Source organism: Rattus norvegicus, chromosome 8 (assembly GCF_036323735.1).
Source record: "Rattus norvegicus strain BN/NHsdMcwi chromosome 8, GRCr8, whole genome shotgun sequence".
In the NCBI taxonomy this organism is placed as follows: Eukaryota; Metazoa; Chordata; class Mammalia; order Rodentia; family Muridae; genus Rattus; species Rattus norvegicus.
This window is the reverse complement of record NC_086026.1, coordinates 78,866,270-78,887,118: the sequence shown is the minus strand read 5'-3', so window position 1 is coordinate 78,887,118 and position 20,849 is coordinate 78,866,270. Positions and strand designations below refer to the sequence as shown.

Sequence of the window (20,849 nt, the reverse complement as noted above, 5' to 3'; positions counted from 1 at the left end):
GGCAGGGAGTAAAGGGAAAATGGAAGAAAGAATGTCAAAATATTGATAGGCTTCAGCCAGCAGATTTTTCTAGAGGCAGATTTGACTACTGTATCAGAATTATTAGGGTCAGAAGTAAAATGTGCTTGTCCTGTAAGCCGGGAATCTTTTTCTAGAGAAAAGAGGTACAAGATTCATTCAGAGGATGCTCTCTCTCTAGAAGGTTAGATGCCCAATAATGACTGACTTCAGTTCTAGTACGCACTCATACTGTGGAGTTGGGTGACCACTGAAATCACGTTTCAGAAAAAACTTAGTATAAAAAGGTGATAAAATTGGCTAAAGATCTAAGGCTGGTGTAATCCAGTCTGAGAGTGAGAGAGCACTCCCATATTTGATGGAAAAGAAACTATGAAAAATTATGCCCCTTAAGGAGAAGGACTGCTGGTCTCGGCTAGTGGGGCCACGAGCGACTCTTCTTTCTCTTTGCTTCCTGATTATTTCTCTACAGGCCAACGGACAGGTGTGTAAGGCACTGGAAATCTGCCATCACTGGCCTCATGATTAGTTTTGTGTAAGGCCTGGGGTCTGCGTGGACCAAGCTCAGTAAGTTAGATGCATGTGAGCTAGGCTCCTCTAACCCACTCTGTATGGAAAGTCCAGTGTCTTGGAAAGCAGCCACTGTCAAAATATTTAAAGCCACGTGCATGTGTGTTCCCTGGTAAAATGGGAGAGGGAATAGTTTTCTTAGAATTCACTGGAAGGAAGCCAAGAAGAGATATTTTAAAAACACACTAAGAGGTCAACTCCATGGGTGGTCACTTTGGTCTCTGTCCATTTATCGATTCCACTGGCTACACCCTCTACGTTTCTTTCACAGGGATTTAAATTTTTATTTTATTTTATTTGTGTGAAGGGTAAAAGGACCTCTTGAGATGGGAGGACTTGCTCAAAACCCCACTCCCAGGAAGCCAGGGCAGAGATTTTTTTCCAAACTTCTCTCCAGAACACTCTTGTCTCCTTTAAGATTTTCCCTTAGATTTGTTCCTTCAGCTGGCCCAGGCTGCCACTGTACAAGCATCTTATCAACTCAGTCTACTACAGCAGCTGAGGTGGGGCGGGAGCCACAGGAGGAATCAGTCTGCAATTCCAGCATCTCCCTTTCTGCCCGAGGCAGTAGTCTCCTTTGGTTGTCTTACCTACCCCACCCATAGCACAAGCCGGCTCATTCACGAGTGAACAGCAATGAACCTCAGGGCAAGGGCTCACAGTTGTGCTCATTGGGGATGTCTGAGTGAACCGGGCTGTAAACTGCGAGGAAAATTAACACAGCATTCTGTGTGTCTAGGGTTGGAGGCGGGGGGCAACACCTGGAGCTTGCCACTGGCTTCCAAGCTGTCTGCCTAGATACGGAGTTGGGAAGGCAAAACTCAGCAGACAAACCCTCTTCACCTCACATTGTTCTTCAGGCGAGTCCATCAAGAACACGCTTGCTCAGCAGCTATGAGAGGGCAGCGCTGAGAACCAGGACAAGGCCATTCTCTTGGACAAAGATGACAGAGTTCCATCCTCAGGGACAAATACCCCATTCCCTATGGGAGGGCTCTGGTGGAGCTTTCTAGGGAGGCACTGGAAAGGCTGTCCTGACTCGGTCAAACTGAACTTGCATTTTCAGAAAGACTGAGTACTTTGCCTTCTTTGTCTGTTTTCCCCGACGTGTGTGGACTCCGGGGCCAAATCTGAGGTTTGCCTCTCAGGTGTTGTTCACCTTAGACTTTTGTGTCTTTCCCTACCTTGTGTTCTGAGACTGGGCTGCTCATGGGAACTCAAGATTAGGCTAGGCTGGCTGATCAGTGGGCCCAGGCATCTGTCTGTCTCCGCTCCCTCCCTCTGCAGCATGGGGACGGGTAGCACATGCTCACAACCATGCCTGGCTTTTAATTCATGTCCTCGTGTCTACATGGCCAACACCTCACTGAGCTGTCTCCTATCCCCTTGCCTTCTTTAAAAACCTACCCCAATATTCCTTGGAGAGATTTCTGAGCGGTTTAAATGTCTAGGAAGTTATACAAGTTAAACAAGTAAAGCTTTAGAGTCCATAGGAGAAGAGAATTAGAAGTGAGAAAAAAACATAGAAAGCTTAGGGGGTTCCTTGCTTCTTAAGGGGGGGCAGCTGAGTGAGAAGCAGGATCTTGCCTGCTTGGAGCACGTCCTAGAGAAGGTTCCTCTGAGACATGAGTTTCTGAGGTTGAGCAGCCTGTAGTAAAGCTCTGAGCGGAATGTGTATCACAAAGCCAGCACTCAAGTCAAGGACTGTCAAGAAAGAAATTAACAACATCTCCATGTAACTTTACTAGTACCAAAAGATACGCCCAAACACTTGAAGAGAAGTAGTTCCATTCTAGACATGGTGGACTTCAGCTAAGAGTCACCATGATCAACCTCGGGCAGGAGAGGCTTGGATTGTGGCACACTACCACCACCTAGTGGCTATAGGCTGTCACGCAGCCCTTCAAAATGTAACACCAATAGGGCCTTGAGTGCTGGAGGGAGTTGAACGATTATCCGGCCCTATTTCCCTTAACCGGTGACATGATGGAATCACCCACGAAGGTTTTGACAATGCGACACAGATCTGCTACCTTTAGAGATACAGTTCACGGGAAATCACGAATCTGAGCGATGTGAAATGGTCTCACCGGTATGACTGCCTGAACATGAGCTGAACAGGGGCACCAATAAGGCATGGTAACATGGGCAGCAGAAGACCGAAGAGGCTTCAGCCAGACACAGAGAACCACAGGCAGCCAGAGAACACTATGAGAGGGAATGGCACATCAGCTGCTTATGCGATATCATACGGAGAGCCCTGAAACATGTAACATAGTATGGACCGATGTGCTTAGGAATATATAGGAGTATGCATGTGTGTGAAACAACAGTTAATGAAGAGAAAGACTAATTGATTAAAATTATTGGAATTAATTATTTATTGAAATTATCAAAATGCAGAATGAAAATTAATTGAAATTAATTAAACAATGAAAGGAAGGGCAAATGGATGGGACAGTCTGGAGTGAGGAAAGGGAAATGAAGTATCTATTATAATCGCAAAAATATAAGAAATAAAAATTATTATGCATGTGTGTCCCTGGGTGTGGGCTGTACACTTGAGTGCAGGGTCTAGAGGCCAGGAGAGGGCATGAGATTCCCTAGAGTTTACAGAGGGTTCTGAGTCACTTAAGCGGGTGCTGGGAATTAAACTCTGGAAGAGGAATGCAAGCTCTTAGCTGCTGAGGTTGTCTTTAAGGTGCATTTTTGAGTCTCATTTATGATGTGTCTATTGCTCCATACTTTTGAGGAAACAAAATGGTCATATATATGAAATCAGACCATTGGGTGGGGCCTTCTTCCACTCCCTGGGTTAGGACTAGAGCCAGGATGTTCACCACAGAAAGCTCACCTACTGTATTCAAGAGGTGAATACTAAATGCCAGGAAATTCATCCAATCCAGTTGTTAAGCCTAACACCACTAAAAACGATGATTAATTTATTATAATGGGTGCGGTCCAGTAGGTCAGACGGGTGGCAGCAGTTGGAGATGCTGAAGTACTGGTTATTTCTTCCTGACTCCCCAGCAAGCTGGCGCACTGGGGTGCCTGCAATAGTGGAGTATTTACACCACAGAAACTGGCATATGCTACACTTTGGGGCTCAGTTGACGGCTACTACTTTTGGTGGCTGTCTAAACTGACAAGTAATAAAGTGGCCCGGTGCAGACTGAACCTGAGACTGTGTCCAAGCGGTGGTCATGCGGTTGGGAATAGCGTACAAAAATGGAAGCACTTCGTCCAGAATTTGAAATTTACTCAACAGTTTGGCGGAGGTGTTCCCACCTCCACTAACAAAGATGTGGAGTTCAGAAATGTGTGTCTCCTGCCTTGATCTCTTATTCGGAGTGGAAATTCTCAACCCTGTTTCATGTTGAAACCGTAGTAGGCTTTCAACAGCTCCTTTCTGCCGTCCTAATCTGAGTACACACTCAGACTCGAATCCTAAGACCTGTCCCTGGAGTCCCCTCCCTGCCTGCCAGACCCCAGCGCTTCACCCTCCTGATAGGCAAGCATCTCTCTCCCAGACTCAGTCCTCCTCCCAAAGTCCGACACAGACCAAGCCGTGTTCTAGCTCTTTAAAGGACCTCCATCTTCTACTGCCTGGAAACTCAGAATCTCCTCCCCACCCCTTCTTTGGGACTTTTTCTGAGCCGGCCCCTCCCAGGCTCACTCCTGCCCTGACTCTACCCCTCATTGCAGTTAACTCAGATACCTGCTGCTGAATGCATGGCAGGGTGGGATCGGGCAGAGGGCCCCGGAACAGTCTGAGCACCATTCTAGGTGCTGCGGAGGACACCCCCTCAACTGTAGGTAAGGTAGCCACTTGCATATCTGTTGTATGTTCAGGTTTAAAGTTCAGAGAAATAGAGCTGTATGTTCAAGACCTCAGAGCAAGCAGATGACAGGAGGTGCTAGATTTGAGTTCTAGATTCTGGGTGCATCTTATTCCAAAGGCTTGCTTTTGTGGCAACTGTGCCAAAGGTCAACCTTGGGCATCAATCCTCAGGAGCTGTAACCCTCCCTCCCTCCCTCCCTGACAGGGACTTTTCACTGGACCCTATGGCTCACTAACCAGTTAGGCTAGGCTGGCCTCAGGGATTCTCTGGGGAGTTTAGGCATGCGTTATTGGGGATCAAACTTGTGTAGCAAGCACTTTATCATGAAGACATATGAAATATGAGGGGCAGATTGAAAAAATAAGCCCCCCTAACCCACTTCTTAGATGTGTAGTGAAAGTTACCGATAATGGTGGAATTGAGGGTGATACAGGGTCTCAAAGGCTGCACCTCTACTCAGGCGGGAAAATTAGTTTGCTAGATCTAGCTCATTATTTTTTTTTGAAATATCAGTGACTTTTTACACTGGGGTTATTACTGATTTCACTCAAGCATGTGGGCTAGCTGGCCACTGAGCTGTGTGGTAGCAGGGTACTTGGGAGTCTTGCCCTGGACTTGGAGGTCCCTCCCACTTGGGGCTGCTTCTCCATGAAGCACAGGCTGCAATACTGATCTGATGTTTGGTCTTTTGACAATTTTCACGTAATGAATTGATTCCTACAGTTCATTAACATACCCACTTCCACTTCTGTGTACACATATGTCTTAATTAGCTGCTCATTGGCTGTTTAATTACAAGAAAACAGCTGACAGCTGCCTCGCGGAATTCTAATGGCAGACGAGTTGGAATGGCTACACATTTGCTTTTTGACAACCAAGATTTATTCATGACTCTGAGTTATTGTGAGTGCTCCTATGCCTGCCCACAGCATTGCATTTTGCAGTCTGACTAAGAATTGGAAATCTGGGAGACTGTATAAGTGGGTTCTGCGTCTGCCTGTGCTGAGAAGAGCTGAGTACTCTGAGGCTATAGGATGCCCTAGGTCCCGATTTTTATTTATCCTGGGAGCTTCCTTTCGAGAATGTTCAGGAGGGCGAGGAAGAATGTGGATAGAACTTGGAGAAGCTAGACAGTGGGAGAGAGATGGTAACTGCCAGGTTTAGTGAGGGTAAGGATAGGTCATCTATAGATTGAAGTCAGGGAGAAGAAGAGTCGAAGGAAGTGAGAAAGTAGAAATGGAGTTGGAGCAGGAGTCAGTCTCCTAAGCAGTGAAGGAGGAAAGACTCGGAGTCGTTAGAGGAGAACAGGTGGCCTCATTAGCACCAGTTAGCTGGCGTACAACTGCCCTACCCCCACCTCACCCGTGCTCACGCATGCCGCATGCCGAAGTACTCCCCGGGAAAACTTTCTTCCATAGATAACGGCCCACCTCCTCCTCCTCGTGGAACTGAGTGTGGCAATGAGCTCTGACTGGGAGCTGACATCACCTCAGGTGTCCCATTTGTTAAGTGTAGGTGTTGCCAGCGCCTGAGCTCCAACAGTCTCAGATCCAGTCCTGAGGAAGGCACTCAGCAACCCCAGGAGAACCATCCAGAGATCTAGTTCTCAGGCAGGGAAGATTCTACCTACCACACCATCTGGAACTCAGTTTGTTTGTGAGCTGAGGAGGGACAAGCCACTAGTTTTTGTGGTGCTGGAGGCGGAAGCAGAGTTGCTCCACCCACCTCATCGCCTAACACAGCAGAATGGAAGGTTTAGATGGTGGAAGGGTGAAGTAACAGCTTCTTTTCCCCCAGCTCTGACGTTCATTTGAAAAGGCCAAGCTCTGGTCCAGGACTAGGCATTTTAAAGCATTACAGATAAAAAATATCGAATATGGGGTTGGGGATTTAGCTCAGTGGTAGAGCGCTTGTCTAGGAAGCGCAAGGCCCTGGGTTCAGTCCCCAGCTCCGGAAAAAAAAGAACCAAAAAAAAATATTGAATATGAAAACATTAATGTTGAAAACCATACAGAGCCAGCTCAGGGGTCAGAGTGACTGTTTAACAACTGAATAACAAAAATGGCAGAATTCATGTAGAGCTAGGAGGGCCTAAAGGGAATGAATAGCCGTCGAGTTTCTTTCCAGCCAAGCCCATACAAAGCTCCACACACTTTGATGATTTCCTCAGATGGGAGAAAAATATCTGTAACATACTCTAAATATCATTAAAGACCTTCCTATAGTTATTTTACAAGATGCTTATATGAAGAGATGATTCTAAGTTTCCCTGTGACTGACTGGAAGAGGAAGTTTCACATAGGATATTGTCTCAGCTATAAGTCATTGATGAGTATATATATATATATATATATATATATATATATATATATGTTATATGTATTTTTATGGAGAGCAAAGAGTCTTTAAGTATGAAAAAGCAATTTACTACCCCCAGTACTAGACTGTACAGTAAACTTAAAAACGGAGGCTAGGGGTTAGTGTACTCCCGCTCTTGCAAAAGCCCCAGGTTCCCGCAGCTCATAACCAAATCTCACTCCAGCTCCAGGGGATCTGACACCCTTTCCTGACTTCCGTGGTATCTGCACGTACACCATATACTTCTTAAAACAACCATACAGTTGAAACTGTAGAGACGAAAGCCTAAAACAGTTATGGATTTGAAAAACGAACAAAAAGTAGGTGTCTGTGACAGAAATGTTCCATTATCGGCTGAGCCGCCGTGGGAAGGGAGAAGGGAGAGTAAGTGGCCATTGGGCCATTTCTCAAAGGCCTAACCAGGAGCACAGTTCTCAGCACATTCCTTTCTCACAGGGTGAGGATGGAGACTCAGCTTTCTAGTTACAACCCCAGGCATCATCTCTAGGCTTTTCTCTCTGTCTTTCCAACCTCTGGTTCCCACCGGCTGCTCTTTCTTACCAAGGGATCAACCAGATTTGCTTTGAGGAGTTCAGAAACCTCTCTTGACAGGGGAGCCTTGCATACTGCTGTGGTACTCTTTCAAGAGAGCAAGCAATGCACCTCAATGACGATAAAACCTTGTTACAGCATCCTTAAGACTTGGAGGGAACCCTTGTTCCCTTCCACGACCCACAGAAACCAGCGCTTATTCCCTTCCAGCTGGGGGGAATGCACTTCCCTAAATGCAGTGGCTACAACCAAGGCTGCCATTCCCCACTCTCCTTAACTCATAGCCCAGGATGCCTCCCCGTCCCTGTGAAACTGAAGCAGGCCCAGATTTCTTTAACGCCATCAGCTGGATATGGGCATCGCGAGTTTACACACAGTTATTTTTGCCCTGCACAGACCCCTTCTCTACCGATAGACCACAAACTGCTTGAGGGAGGATTTAGTCAGTGACATGTTTGGATTCCTTAGAGGGCTTATGGTATGTGGCCCCAAGGTAGAGTTCTCGTATTACTTTTACTATCCTATGCCTTGATATGCAAGAGTGCCAATGGCTACCGAAGACAAGACTGGACCATGGATATCCCATTAATAGTACCTGTCTACCTTGAGCACTGCCAAAGTATGGAGGAATTTGGGTAACAACAGCCAACTCTCGGGTATGCAGAGGCTCGCCTGGATGCATGAGGCTACTCTAGCAAGCAGCTTGCTACCCTGACCTAACAGGCTGGGGGAACGGATTGATATCTAGGTGATAAAGCCACTTGACAAATCCCAGGCAGAATTCCAACCCAGGTAGTCTGAGACTCTGAGGCCATGTAGAACACTGTCCCTGTCTAGAGGGTAAGAGCAGAGGGCAAACCGGGAAGAGCCGGAAGCAAGCGAGGAGTCCTCACAGCTACGGTTTCTGCTTACGTAAGAAATGATATGGAAAAATGATAATTACTTCAATGATCATGGTCTCTGGCTTTATGGTCAGGTTGATTTTTAGATATACCTATAAAACAGCTAGCTCAGAAAGTGACTGTGGTGCTTGAATGAGACTGCCCCTCCCCGCCCCCACCACAGACTCCTGTGTTTGAATACTTAGTCCCCAGTTGGTGGAACTGTTTGGGAAGGATTGGGAGGTGTGGCCTTGTTGGAGGAGGTGTGGCCTTGTTAGAGGAGGTGTGGCCTTGTTGGAGGAGGTGTGTCACTGGAGGCGAGCTCTGAGGTTTCAGCAGACTCCTGCCTTCTACCTCTTGCTTGCAGTTTGAGATGTGAGCTCTTGGCCTTCCTACTGCCATGCCTTCACACACTCTAACCCTATAAAACTGTAAGCCCAATGGCATGCTTTCATTTATAAGTTGTGTCTGTCCTGTTTTATCACAGCAATAGAAAAGTAACTGCCTCAACAACACAGACCATTTCCTCTCCCCCTTCCTTATTACACATCCATTTGATATATAATGCTGTTTACCCTCCTATGTCTCATTATACTGCCAGAAAGAAAATTATTTATGATTTACATGGTGGGATCATCTCCACCTGGTTAGAATGTGATAATGAATGGCAGTGGCAGAAATCTGTAGACTTCTCTGTAACTAGGGAGAAAATTATTACAGTCAGACACTATAATATAGAACACATACTGTATCCCTCAAAACCAAACTCATAATACTATACAGCTCTGAATAAACAACACTCTAGTGTTTTACTGGTGTTCATTGTGGGAAGTCACGTGAGCAGACGAGCTGAACACCATTTCAACATGGAGGTGTGGCAAGGACAGGATTCGGGGAGTGGGGGATGAAGGTGTCTGGATATACTGGGACTGTAACTGCTGTTAGCCTTACTGTTTTTATTTACTTTCTCCAGAAAAAAAAATAGTGGGCCTTAAAATGTATCTTGTGCATGTGTACTCTGTCAATTCAGGACTTACTGACTAGCCTGTTATTAATGAGCCTGAGACACAGCATGCAAGTCACCCCCATTCTAGCCCGAATTTCATTTTTCTAGATAATCCATTGTCAGTTCAATACATAGAATAGAACTACAGTGGCACAGCTGACTGACTCAGAGGGAGTGCTGGGCTTCTAGGGCAGAATGCCAAGGGTATAGGTGGTACAGACACCAAGGGGATGGGCCATGCACAAAGGCTATGCATGCAGAGGACCACAACAGAGTAAACACTACTGTAGGGACAAGAGAGGACCTGGTACTCCCACCGAGGACATAAGTTTGGGGATACAGAGGCTGAAGTTGGGCCAGCTGTCACGGACAGGTCATGTGTATAGCTAGGTTAGTATTTCAACTTTTCTTTTCATATCTGTGGGACATGCAAGAGGTCTGAGGAGGACATTGGGTATCTTCCTCTGTCACTCTTAATACCTGAGACAGAGAGTCACTGAACTTGAAGTTCACTGTTTCAGCTCTGGTGGCTGGCAGGTGAGCTCTGGGGATCTGTCTGGTTCTGCCCCTGTCAATACATAGAGCACACACGCTCTATGCTAGGACCTCACACTTGTAGAGCACTGCTATACACTCAGCCTTCTCTCCAGTCCCAAGTATTTCATTTTTAAAATAATTATTTCAGAGAGGACAGATTAAGGAATAAAGGGGCATAGTTTTCTGTCTTCTTTTTTTTAATCCAGTACCATGAGGCCTAAACCACAGAGATGAATAATTCAAAATTCCCCTCAAGTAACAAGTTCCCCACTTCTGAAAGGTGGGTGACCTTTTACAAAAGTACAAAAGGATTTGGTGGTGTACAAAAGTCCCACACTTTGGACCAGTGAGGTGGCTTAGTGGGTAGAGGGACTTGCCACCCAGACTGATGACCTGAGTTCCGAGGACCCACAGGATAGGCTCCTGCAAGTTGTCCTCTGACCTCCATATACATGCCATGGCTTCTCCTCTTCCTGCCCCAAATAAACATGCACGATAATTTTTAAAAATCCACCTCCATTAACCTGCAGTCTAGATGGTACATTTACATATATGTAAATCAGCCAATGATATGATTAGCAGTGAAAGGAAGAATTTAGAAAAGGATGAGGCTAATCTCCCCAAATCTCTCAGCCATTATGTCCGCACGTCTGCAGGTGATTCTATCTTATCGAATACATTCTAGTTTTCACTAATGGAAAGCAAACCAAATTCACAGATTTTCCCCCAGCCCCCAATCTTAAAAAGCCTCAGGGCCAATCTGGGTTTGGCTATTACTGTCTCCCAGGCCTTTTGCATCAAATAGCAACTCTCCCACTCATTTTGTGCTACTTTAACCCGGTCTTAGGACTCTTCCCATACAGGCAGAAGAATTTAACATTTAACCAATGGAAATCTGAATAACAGTTTGGGGGCGTGGTCCTGGATCAATTAAGATAAGCATCCTTTTCCCATTCTCACAGTAAGCATGCTCTTCATCCATGGCTCCAGGGTCACAGAATACAAATGGTCGCAGTAGCAATAAGGAAGACACTATGTAGACACAAGCGACACTTCTCAGGTTCTAACAGGTGGGAAGGGCAGGTGTCACGGCTACTTTATGGATGAAGTTGAGGGATTAAAGCTCAGTTCTTCCCATAACTTAACATCTGAATAGCAACAGAAACACTCAGTCACAACCAAGTAAAACTCACGGGAATACCTTCTCATGAATCCAGTAATGGGCTATCTAAGGTGTGTGTGCATGCCCTTTGCAGCAAGGGAGGCCAGAACGGGATGTCAGTGTCTTTCCCTGAAACTCCCTGCCTTATCCCCGGGAGACAGGGTCTCACACTGAACCTGGCGCTCACTGCTGCAGCTAGGCTAGCTGGTCAGTAAGCCTCCGGGATCTCTACCCCAGACGGCTTGGGTAATGGCCATGAGTGGCCATTTCTGGAGTTTCCGCATAGATGCCAGGGAATGCGTCCTCACACACGGAATGCTATTCCCCACTGAACCATCATCTCTCCATCCCAGAGGTATCTCATCAGTGCAGTCGACTCTGGTCCCTCACTCTTGATTCTTCTGCCATCTTTAGGAAAGGACTAGCTAGGTTCTAAGCAACTACAGTGAATACGGTCTAACAGCACAGCACCGACCACAACCTGTCGTCATCACTCAGAAGCTCAAGGAGTAGAACTTTTATATAAGGTAGACTGGAGGTAAAAAAAAAAAAATAAATAGAAATCGCAAAGATGCCTCGTAACACGAATAGAAACAACAACAACAATTCAAACAGCTTACCTTGCAGCCTTCACACGTAATGACACCATAATGGATTCCTGACGATTTGTCTCCACAGATCTTGCATGGAATAATTTCAATTTGAGCTGCAACAGAAGCATGCAACCAGTTAATTACATTTTCTTTTAAACACCTTATAAAAGCGTTCCCCGATCAGCATTTGTATAGCGAAGACTAATAACCTGATAAGCATTACCCTGCATTAACTATTCATTGCTGAACTGCACGAGTCCCCCTAGAGCCCCGGACTAAATTATGGCTGCTCGTTATATAATAGCTTTCGGGTTATTAAAATGGGTCATTTGAGAAGGTGTTTAAGAGCCCACAAGAAGACTGGAATCAGCATTTCAAAGGCTCCTAGAACTGGAGAGTTCGCAGTTTAGGCCTCAGAGCAGAGCAGACACTAATACACGTCCCCTCCTACCCCATCTCATTTTCCGTCATTATTTTTAAAAGGTCATAAATCTGTCTTGGCTGAGCATGTGGCTCTTGACTGGGAGAGAAAAATACACCCCCAAAAAGTCAGGTCTACTTAGGAAAATGATTCAATTCAAAATATTAATAAGTTACGTATGATAGGAAGGGCTCCTCGCTCATCTTTTCAGAGAATTAATGTAGTTGCCATGTGTTCAAAATTAGTTCATCTCTGTGCAGCCAAAACCTTTCAGCCATAAAGTTAATATCCTGCCCAAATTTAATAATGATGAATTTCGACAAACAGGAGAGGTTGCTTCTGAATTTTTTTTTTATGATGGAAATTGATCTTTTTTTTGGGGGGGGTGCAGCATCCATGTATTTTTATGCAATTAATTATTTAAAGCTGCTTGCCTCTGGAAAACCAAATGATTAAGATATGACACCAAAGTTTAATGTCCTGGCCAGGCATATCTCTAAATAAACACACTGTATTTCCAGTGGAGGTAGAAAAAGTAGAATGGAAACCCTGAAATATACAGAATAAAATACACGGGGGAGAAAAAAAATCTCACATTTAACTCATCTCTTAGACCGGGTTTATATGTGAAATCACAGAGACCGAGGCTGGTCTGCGGTGATGGTGATGACCCACCCCCCAACACCCCCATTTACCCAGAATGCTCAGTTGTGCTACATTTACATCCCAAAGTTTCCACACTGGTTGTCACCACAGCACATCATCTGCCAAGTTTAACACCCAGAATAGCAAGGACCACAGTCAGTTTCATTTTATGCCATAGCTAGGTAGCTTTATGCCTCTCACAAAGCAATGGTCTCATCCAGGGACTCTGTTCTCTGTTGTGTGATGTATGCAACACACACACACACACGAATGCACCGCCTACTCTCTTCTAATGAAATACCACCACTGACTTTAGTACTTGATGCAATGATGTAATAACATCCAAATATACAAAACTACTGAATTAAAACTCACTATAAACCGTGCAGCCTGCTAACTCCCAAGAAGATGAGTGTTGCGCTGACTTCCAGTTATTCTAGAAGGACGGTCCTTTCTTATGTATCTTTTCAGCACTGTATCCCTTGTTTGTCAATCCAAGATTTGGCTGTGTATATATGTGGGTGTGTGCATGTGAGCAATGCCTCTAGAGGCCAGAAGAGGGCGCACAAACTCCCTATAGCTGGAGTTTGTCCACCAGAGGCACCAGGAACCCAACTCAGGTCCTTTTAGAGGAGCAGCAAGCACTCTTTAACTACTGAGGCATCCCTCCTGCCCAGATAGAGACTGTCCAAAATCCACTCAAATTCTTCAGAATCATCTGGAGGCCTACTGCCTCATAATGGTGACACTGCAACTTAGAATTTCCAACCTCGCCTTGCTTGACTTCCTTGAGTCACATAGCATAAGGCCTCGTAGTAAGCGTTCCTTTCAGTATCTTTGCTAGAGTCATGGGAAAGGCTGTCTTCCAGCACCAGGCACTTGTGCTCAACACATTTCAAACAAGTGGCAGAGGGAAAAGGCATCTAAAAAGGGCCATCAGCCCACAGTTCCAACCCGGGTTTTCCCAACTGCACGAACTAGTCTCTAATAAGAACTGGCTGCCTCCACCCTGACCTGCGAGGAAGAGAATAATTAGGCAACACTATTCAGTCCACTTGTTCAACAGAATTTATCTGTGAAATAGAGACAACCCACCAGGAGCTGCCTTCTGCCTGTGTTTACGCTTTACGCTATCACTGAAATGATACCAGCAGCCTCTTTAGCCCCCGCCGTGTAAATCAGCATCAGAACCACTTGAGGCAAATTGAGCATCACTCTTCTTCAACCAGGCCTTTCAAGAACCATCTTCAGGGCATAGGGGTTCAGTGGGTAAACCATCAGCCTTGCACACAGAGGACTGGGTTCCGATCTCCAGCACCCACCTAAATGCATGGTGGGCATGACAGCCAGTCTGAAATTCCAGTGTTTGGCAGGCAGAGGCAAGAGTTTCCCGACCAACTGAATTGGTGCGCACTGGGTTCAATGAAAGACCATGCCTCCACATAGAAACAAGGTAGGGAATGCTTCAGAAAGACGCACGACGGAGCCTTTGATCGCCACATGCATGCACACACAAATACAGCCACACAGATGTAAGGCAGCAAAAGCATCTTCAGTCTGTCTCAGTGATGGGAGATATGTATATATCAATTCTGTATAGGAATCTAAAGGCCATGGAGGTGCCTGGACCCTCCAGGGAAACTATTACTTCCTGAGTCAGATAGGAATGTGAATTCTGCTGCTGTGCACTGGGGTGGAGCAGGAATTAAAACTGCAAGGCGGGGGGGGGGGGGTTCAGAGAGTTCTAATCCAAATGCTTTAAAATGGCTCCAGTAGTGCTTTAAATTATACAGACAGGTCTGCTGGTCTGCTCATGTCATGGGGAAGGGTTGGAATTATCTCTGCCTTAACACTATCCACCTGGGAATGGCTCACAGCCTGACTGGGGCAGGGCAATGGTTAACGGCAGCACGGACTCAGGCAGCTGGTCTGGTATTGCTGGCTCAGGGTTGGGGGCCTGAGTCAGGCTTCAGCACCCTTGGTTTTAATCCTTACATAAGTTCGGGTCTTTCCGAAGTCAAGGTTATCCAAACCCGAGTTGATTGCACAAGTTTACCTGGAGGCCACAAAGCAAAGAATGAATGGGCTCATGTAGACTCGCTGGTCTGTCCAAGATGAGGCCATTTCCCTAGACCTTTGTTCCCGAGTGCTGTGCTTAGCCTCAGCAGGCCACGTAGGCTAAAGTATCAGAATTAGTTAGAACGAGCTTCTCCAGGCACGTCACAGGTGGGGACCGAACGGCCTCTGTAGAACAAGGTTCAGCTCTATTTGGTCAGATTAAAACTGTTCTGCTAGCTGACCCCCTGCATGGCTGTCTTATCTCAGAAGGTAATTTCAGCTGTGAGTGCTCTTTGGGAGATGAGGAAAATGCACCTGCTCCTACAGCAAGCCCTCTGAATGTCATCTGATCACATGTGTTGACATTCTCACAGCAAACATTCACAACCGGGAGCAAGGCACTCCACTCACCTCTCTGCTCAATTCCCCCAGCATGCAGAAGCCCTCCCCGGTCCTACTGCTACTCAACAGACGGACTCAGATGAATCACAGAGGGGAAAATGATAGTCTCTGCCTCCCAGATATTTTACAAGATGGCCACCAATTTCAGTTTTCATTTCAACAAGAATGATAAAAATTCCTTCACCTCCCATCCGTCCAGCCTTCCCATTCTCAACCAGGAAGCGCTGTCATCCCCACACATCACTCTTTCAGCACAAATGATGTGTCTTAGCCCCTGTATCTACTACACACATGAACTTGGTCAGCATTCCAAACGTTCCCTGTCAGATACCACCATGGTTGACAGTCACATGTACGTAGACTAATCTGCAGCACATATGTATTGCTCCCAGCCAATATCATTGAGCAGTGGACCACTGGAAGCCAGATGTGGCTGTGTGGTCCCAGAGTAGCCTCGCAGTGAACGATCTTGCTATGAAAACTTTCATCCGCCCACGTCCCGCACAATCCCCCAATCCTACTGTCTACATAATTCGCTCTTGTGCACTCTAAGCAGTTCAGGCAGGCTCTCCATACTGGCAGAGGCGGACTTCCGGCTGCCAGCGTGCCAATTAACCATGTGATCCTTGAGCTGGGTGCTCAGCACCGTTTGCTTTTTATTTCTAGCCTATGGGAGAGGCAAGGCATCGCTTCCTCCTACGTGTGAGAAGACTGTTTAAGAGCAAATGCAGCTCTGGGGCCTACAAAGTGGCTCAGAGGAAAAGACCTTTGACACCAAACCTGATGACTTGAGCTCAGCCCCTGGGATCCATATGGTAAAAGAGAAATGACTCCTGCAAGTTGTCCTCTGACCACCATATGTGTGCTATGGGCTGTTTGTACCTACATACACACACACAATAATAGAAACAATTTCTCATCATGCCGTCCTGCCAAGCCAAACCATCTGAACAACAGAAACTAGTGAGCTTGCCCTTGGTACATAATCATTCATGGAGGCTCAAGAGAAACCACCCCAGCGACCGGAAAAAGCCTACATGTTAAAGGAACCCGTGTCAGTAGCCAATCCTGGGAATTAGCTTCTAGCATACGGCTGAATGTCACCATTCCCATTCTGGGCTACCCTTTCTATTTCGCAGAATTCCAGGCAGAATGTTTGACCTTCCAGTGACTCACCTCAGGTTTACCAATTCTTAAGCCTGGGACATTAGTTAACCCCTCTCATTCCAGCCTCTTAACCGAAGATTTGCCGGTATGGCACATGAATGGCGCGGCCTCCCTGAGCTGTCTCCATGTAGTTCTATTTGTGCATCCAAATCCAGGCACACACCACATGATTCTTTTAGACTTCACATTCGGATAACTACTAGTTATTTTTACTGTTGTTGTGGATAAGGAGCCCTGCCTCATAGTGGGATGAAATTCTTTCCTCCAGAGTCTAAGCTCTTTGCAAACTGGGGATAGAGAAAAGCTGCTTATTTGCTAGGGACCTCGGAAGGTGGTTCCTGCTGGCCGCCACGGCAGCATGGCACACAGCAGCTCTTAGCTGCAGCAATGGTGCACGTCACAAATAGTGGTGGGATGTAGGACATTGTTCTATTGGTTCATAGCAAAAAATAAATGCAGCGTCTATAGACTCCGCTCACGCCAGTGATGGCACATCATCTGTGCACCACACTTTGTGTTAGTGAGAGTGCACAGGACCACTGTGTGCATGTATACGGGGAGGCTAAACGTTGAGAGTGGGTGTCCTCCTCCATGGCTCTCAGCTATTTTTCAGATAGGGGTTTTCACTGAACCTGGAACTTACCAATATAGCTAGACCTGGAATCCTCTGTCTCCATTTCCCCACCCACCTATTTTCTTTTCTTTTTTTTAAACATGGGCGCTAGTGACTGAACTCAGGTTCTCAAGCTTGAGAGGCAAGCGCTTTACCAAATGAGTTTCTCCTCCGCACCCACACTACCTTGAATTGGACTTATGTGCTTGGGGGTGACTTCTGGCTTGCCAAGAAAATGACTAGGGGCTAAACCATGGCTGCAATTATGATAGACTATCTGTCACACATGTGGCTGACTATCAATTTTGCTTCTGTTGTGGAAAGAAAACCCAGCAAAGATCTGTTTGGAAAAGGACCTCTCATTTGCACAAAATGTTGAGGTAATTTTTCCCCCTTCTTGGAAGGCTGAGCATGTAGAGGACATTTTCTTTGCCCTGTTACATATTTCTCTAATATTTGAATTTTTTTTCACAACCAGCATGTATTACTTTTGTAAGCAGAAAAACCAATAAAGATTAAAAAGAAAAACCCTAAGGCGTTTGATTTTATTTTCAGTCAAATGGCTGAGTCCCTTTGTGGATTAGTCACTTTATTTTATCCCCAGTTTAAAACTGCTGGGGTATTAAAGGCTCCTGTGGCCGCCCCCATGGCAGTGCACAGAAGCTTGGCCCCTGTGTCAAGGCTGGCTGGCCTACAGCCTCCGTGTTGCTTGGAATGCCTTTTGAAACTCCAGGCCTCTGAAATCTTGGCCGCTTTGGTTTCAGGACCTCTAAAATTGGTTGTGTAGTTTGCACCCTATCTAGGGGAGTCCAGCTGAGAAAGGAAAGGCTTCAACTGGACCTGTGAGCCCTGCTGTGGAGGCTTCTTCTGATTGGTCTGCTTAGTTGAGGTTATTTTATTGTTCAAACCATCCCTTCAGGGGTGGAAGCCTCGTCCACATTGCTACGACATTACACAAGTGCTTGGCAAAAGGGTCAGGAACCCAGTGGTGACTATTTTGTCCCTCGTTCCTTGGGAGGATTGACTGCCCTTGAGGTTCACTGAGCCCTCTCCTTTTATCTCTGTGGTGAGTGGAGAGCACCCTGTCACCCTGAACCTGTGATGTGGAATACAGTGTGGCTCTGTTCCCTGCCCCCTCCCCACCATATGCCATGGTCCAGCTGCACACTCCAAAAACTCATAATCAACTTGTTTTACCGTTGTGTCTACTAAATATATACTACTCAGAATGCTAGTTTTCCCCCAGAAGATAGTCTTTTCTTCCCTTGATTTTGGATTCTTTCATGACAGTACTGAAATCATTGCCACACATCGCCAAAACAATTAGACCCCTAATTAGGAAAGTCCTACCCCTCAACACCCCCTTCCATAAGCAGCCTGGTCATTTCCCGGCAGCACTAACGACAGCCGAGAGTTACAGAGCTCTGTGCGGTTTTCAAAGTTTTCGACCTCATTAACTTGTTTTGACTTCCATGTGCACAGCATCCCTGAAGGAGGCAACTGTTAACGTTCCCATTCTACAGACGGGAAGGGAAGCGTCTGGAGGGTCACATGTACTCCTTCATGTTTAAATATCCTGGAGCTAAATGTGTGGTATCTCTCTCCTTGCTTGGTTTATTATTATAGATGCTATGGACTTGTTACTAGCGGTCTGCCATTCTCAAGAACAAACAACATCAGGGAGAAAGAGACAGAGAGCCATCCAGACAAGAAGAGGTGGTACCAGCCCTGCCAACCTGTCCTCGGACACCCGACTCCCTGGGTGGCCTCCGGTAAGGCACTTAGACATCTACTTCCTCCACCTATAAAATGGGAATCCGTCTTACCTCCCAGGCAGTGGTGGTAAATGAGGTGGTAACCCTCTTTGAAGTTGAAAAAACCCTATATAAACAGGAAGCTTTAGGAAGCTTGGCATATCATTGGCAAGAACCAGGACGCCATGCCCTCACTGCCCACAACCAACCAGTCCACCACAAAGAATCAAAGTACATGGTGCCATAATTTGTACCTATGAGTAGACATACGTAAGTTCTTGAGGACTGGTATGTTTGGGCGTTGCTATGGTAGTCTCAACCTGAAGACAAAAGGCCCTTAAGATGGCAACGTCACAGCAAAGTCCATGGAGTCACACTATTGAATCAAGGCTAGATCAGTCATTTGGGACCATCACCCATGCCATGGTGTCTACTTGGTAAACACAGTCCACGTTCCTGTGATCATCAGACACTGCAAGGTTCAGTATTAAGGGTTTTTAATTGACTCGAGTGATGCCCTCCAATCCCCAGTCAAGTTACTTCATTAAAAGAAACAAAGACCTGTACTATTCTGTGCTCTTGAAGACCTAAACTTTACTTGAGAGAGAGAGAGAGAGAGAGAGAGAGAGAGAGAGAGAGAGACAGAGACAGAGACAGAGACAGAGACAGACAGAGACAGACAGAGACACACTGAGGCGCAAACCCAGGCCCTTGTGGTACATGCCAGGCGAGCACTCGGGCCTATGTCCTTGGTCCATGAAATCATTTCTTAAAAACTTCACATTGATGGAGGTTTCTTCTAAAGCTTCACAGCTTTTTAAAATATTTTTTCAAGACATAATTGTAAATACCCATTCAGCATACAAACACACACATAGGCATACAAATACACATAGACACATCTCAACCTTAAGTGACAAAGATTGCAAACTGTAATTAAAACTGAGCACAACTGGACATTTGGAAGGTGGACTGCTTTGCATGCAATTTAGATGGAAAAGAGTTAAACCAGGAGGCCAGAACGTCCCAGAATGAATTCACAGAAAGCTGGGCTGGCTGAGTGTACAGGAAGTCTGTGAAGAATAAGGAAGCTAGGCCCGCCTTCTCATGTGGTTTCCTGTGAAGATACAGGTAGCCCTGACAATGGGGACAGAAACATTAATCCCTTGCAATGTTCCCATCCCAACCAGATTAAGCTTTCCTTAGAAAAACCTGATTCACATTCCCTGATGCATTTGTGTCTTTGCTAAAAGCCAAATCCAGATGAGCCTGCTCATCCCTAGACAGGGACACTCTATCCAATGAGAAGGAAATCAGGGAACCGGAGGCTTTGATTTTTAGATCCAAGTTTCCCTTGCATTCTCCACCTACATAGTTAGACACGGAATGTCTAAATTTAAAGTAACTGACTCCTTTACCTCTTTTGGTAACTCCCTAGTAACCAACTAAACCTTGAGCAACATGACTTGACCAGCAAGACGACGATGCTTCCTAAGACGTCATTCTGCTCATAAACTGGGCCAGACGCTGAGTAACCCCTGCCCCCAGAGGGTGCCACTCAGATGGCAAATAGAAACTCTCTTCTCTTCTTGTTTTCCCAAATCTTATCCCTTTCAACCATAAAGCACATCTGTGGCCATGATCTGTGGTCTTAATTGAAATTAGAGACTTAGAAAAAGGTCACTAGATATTTTGCCAAAACTCCCAGTTGGAATAAGCTTCTTCAAAGATTTGATAATGAACTAGAAGATTCTGGAATCATATATATGTATGTATCTCTATCTCGATTTCTTGATTTCTTTCTCTTTCCTTCTTTCTTTCTTCACAGTATATAGTTCTTACATTTTTTTTTCTAGGTCTCCAGGATGAGGGAACATTTAGAAAACTCCTGCTGAATTTTTTTGGTGTGGGTTAAAAATTATTTCATGGTATTTCATCGGAAAAAAGTAATCCATTTTATTGGTTGGTTAGACTATGCTCAAGGGGAGATTCAGATAGCTTATTTTTAAATAGGTGTACCTTACGTGCTACTAGACGCAAAATGTCATCTGTCTGAAAAAGGTGCATCTAATCTTTTTTTAGATCACCCTTACTATACACACCACACTCTCCTTACCACTACCAGCAAGAACACTCATACCACATTTAGGTTAAGTTTTTCTTTCCTTCTAGCTGAGGGCAGAGGGTCAGCAGCTTGCTGTCGTCATTCAGAATCTCTTTCTTCACAGAAGCAGAGGAGAGGGGTTTTAATGACTAAACCCAATCTGGAA

General features: G+C 45.7%; 1 protein-coding gene across 5 annotated transcripts in view; it reads right to left on the bottom strand.

Annotated features, from left to right (window-relative positions):
- Positions 1-20,849, bottom strand: part of Rora (RAR-related orphan receptor A) — a 733,021-nt gene that overhangs the window by 28,612 nt on the left and 683,560 nt on the right. For all 5 annotated transcript variants that reach the window (XM_039082824.2, NM_001427367.1, XM_063265167.1 and 2 more), the window contains 1 exon segment: positions 11,547-11,632. In XM_039082824.2, the coding sequence (XP_038938752.1) occupies positions 11,547-11,632 (86 nt within the window).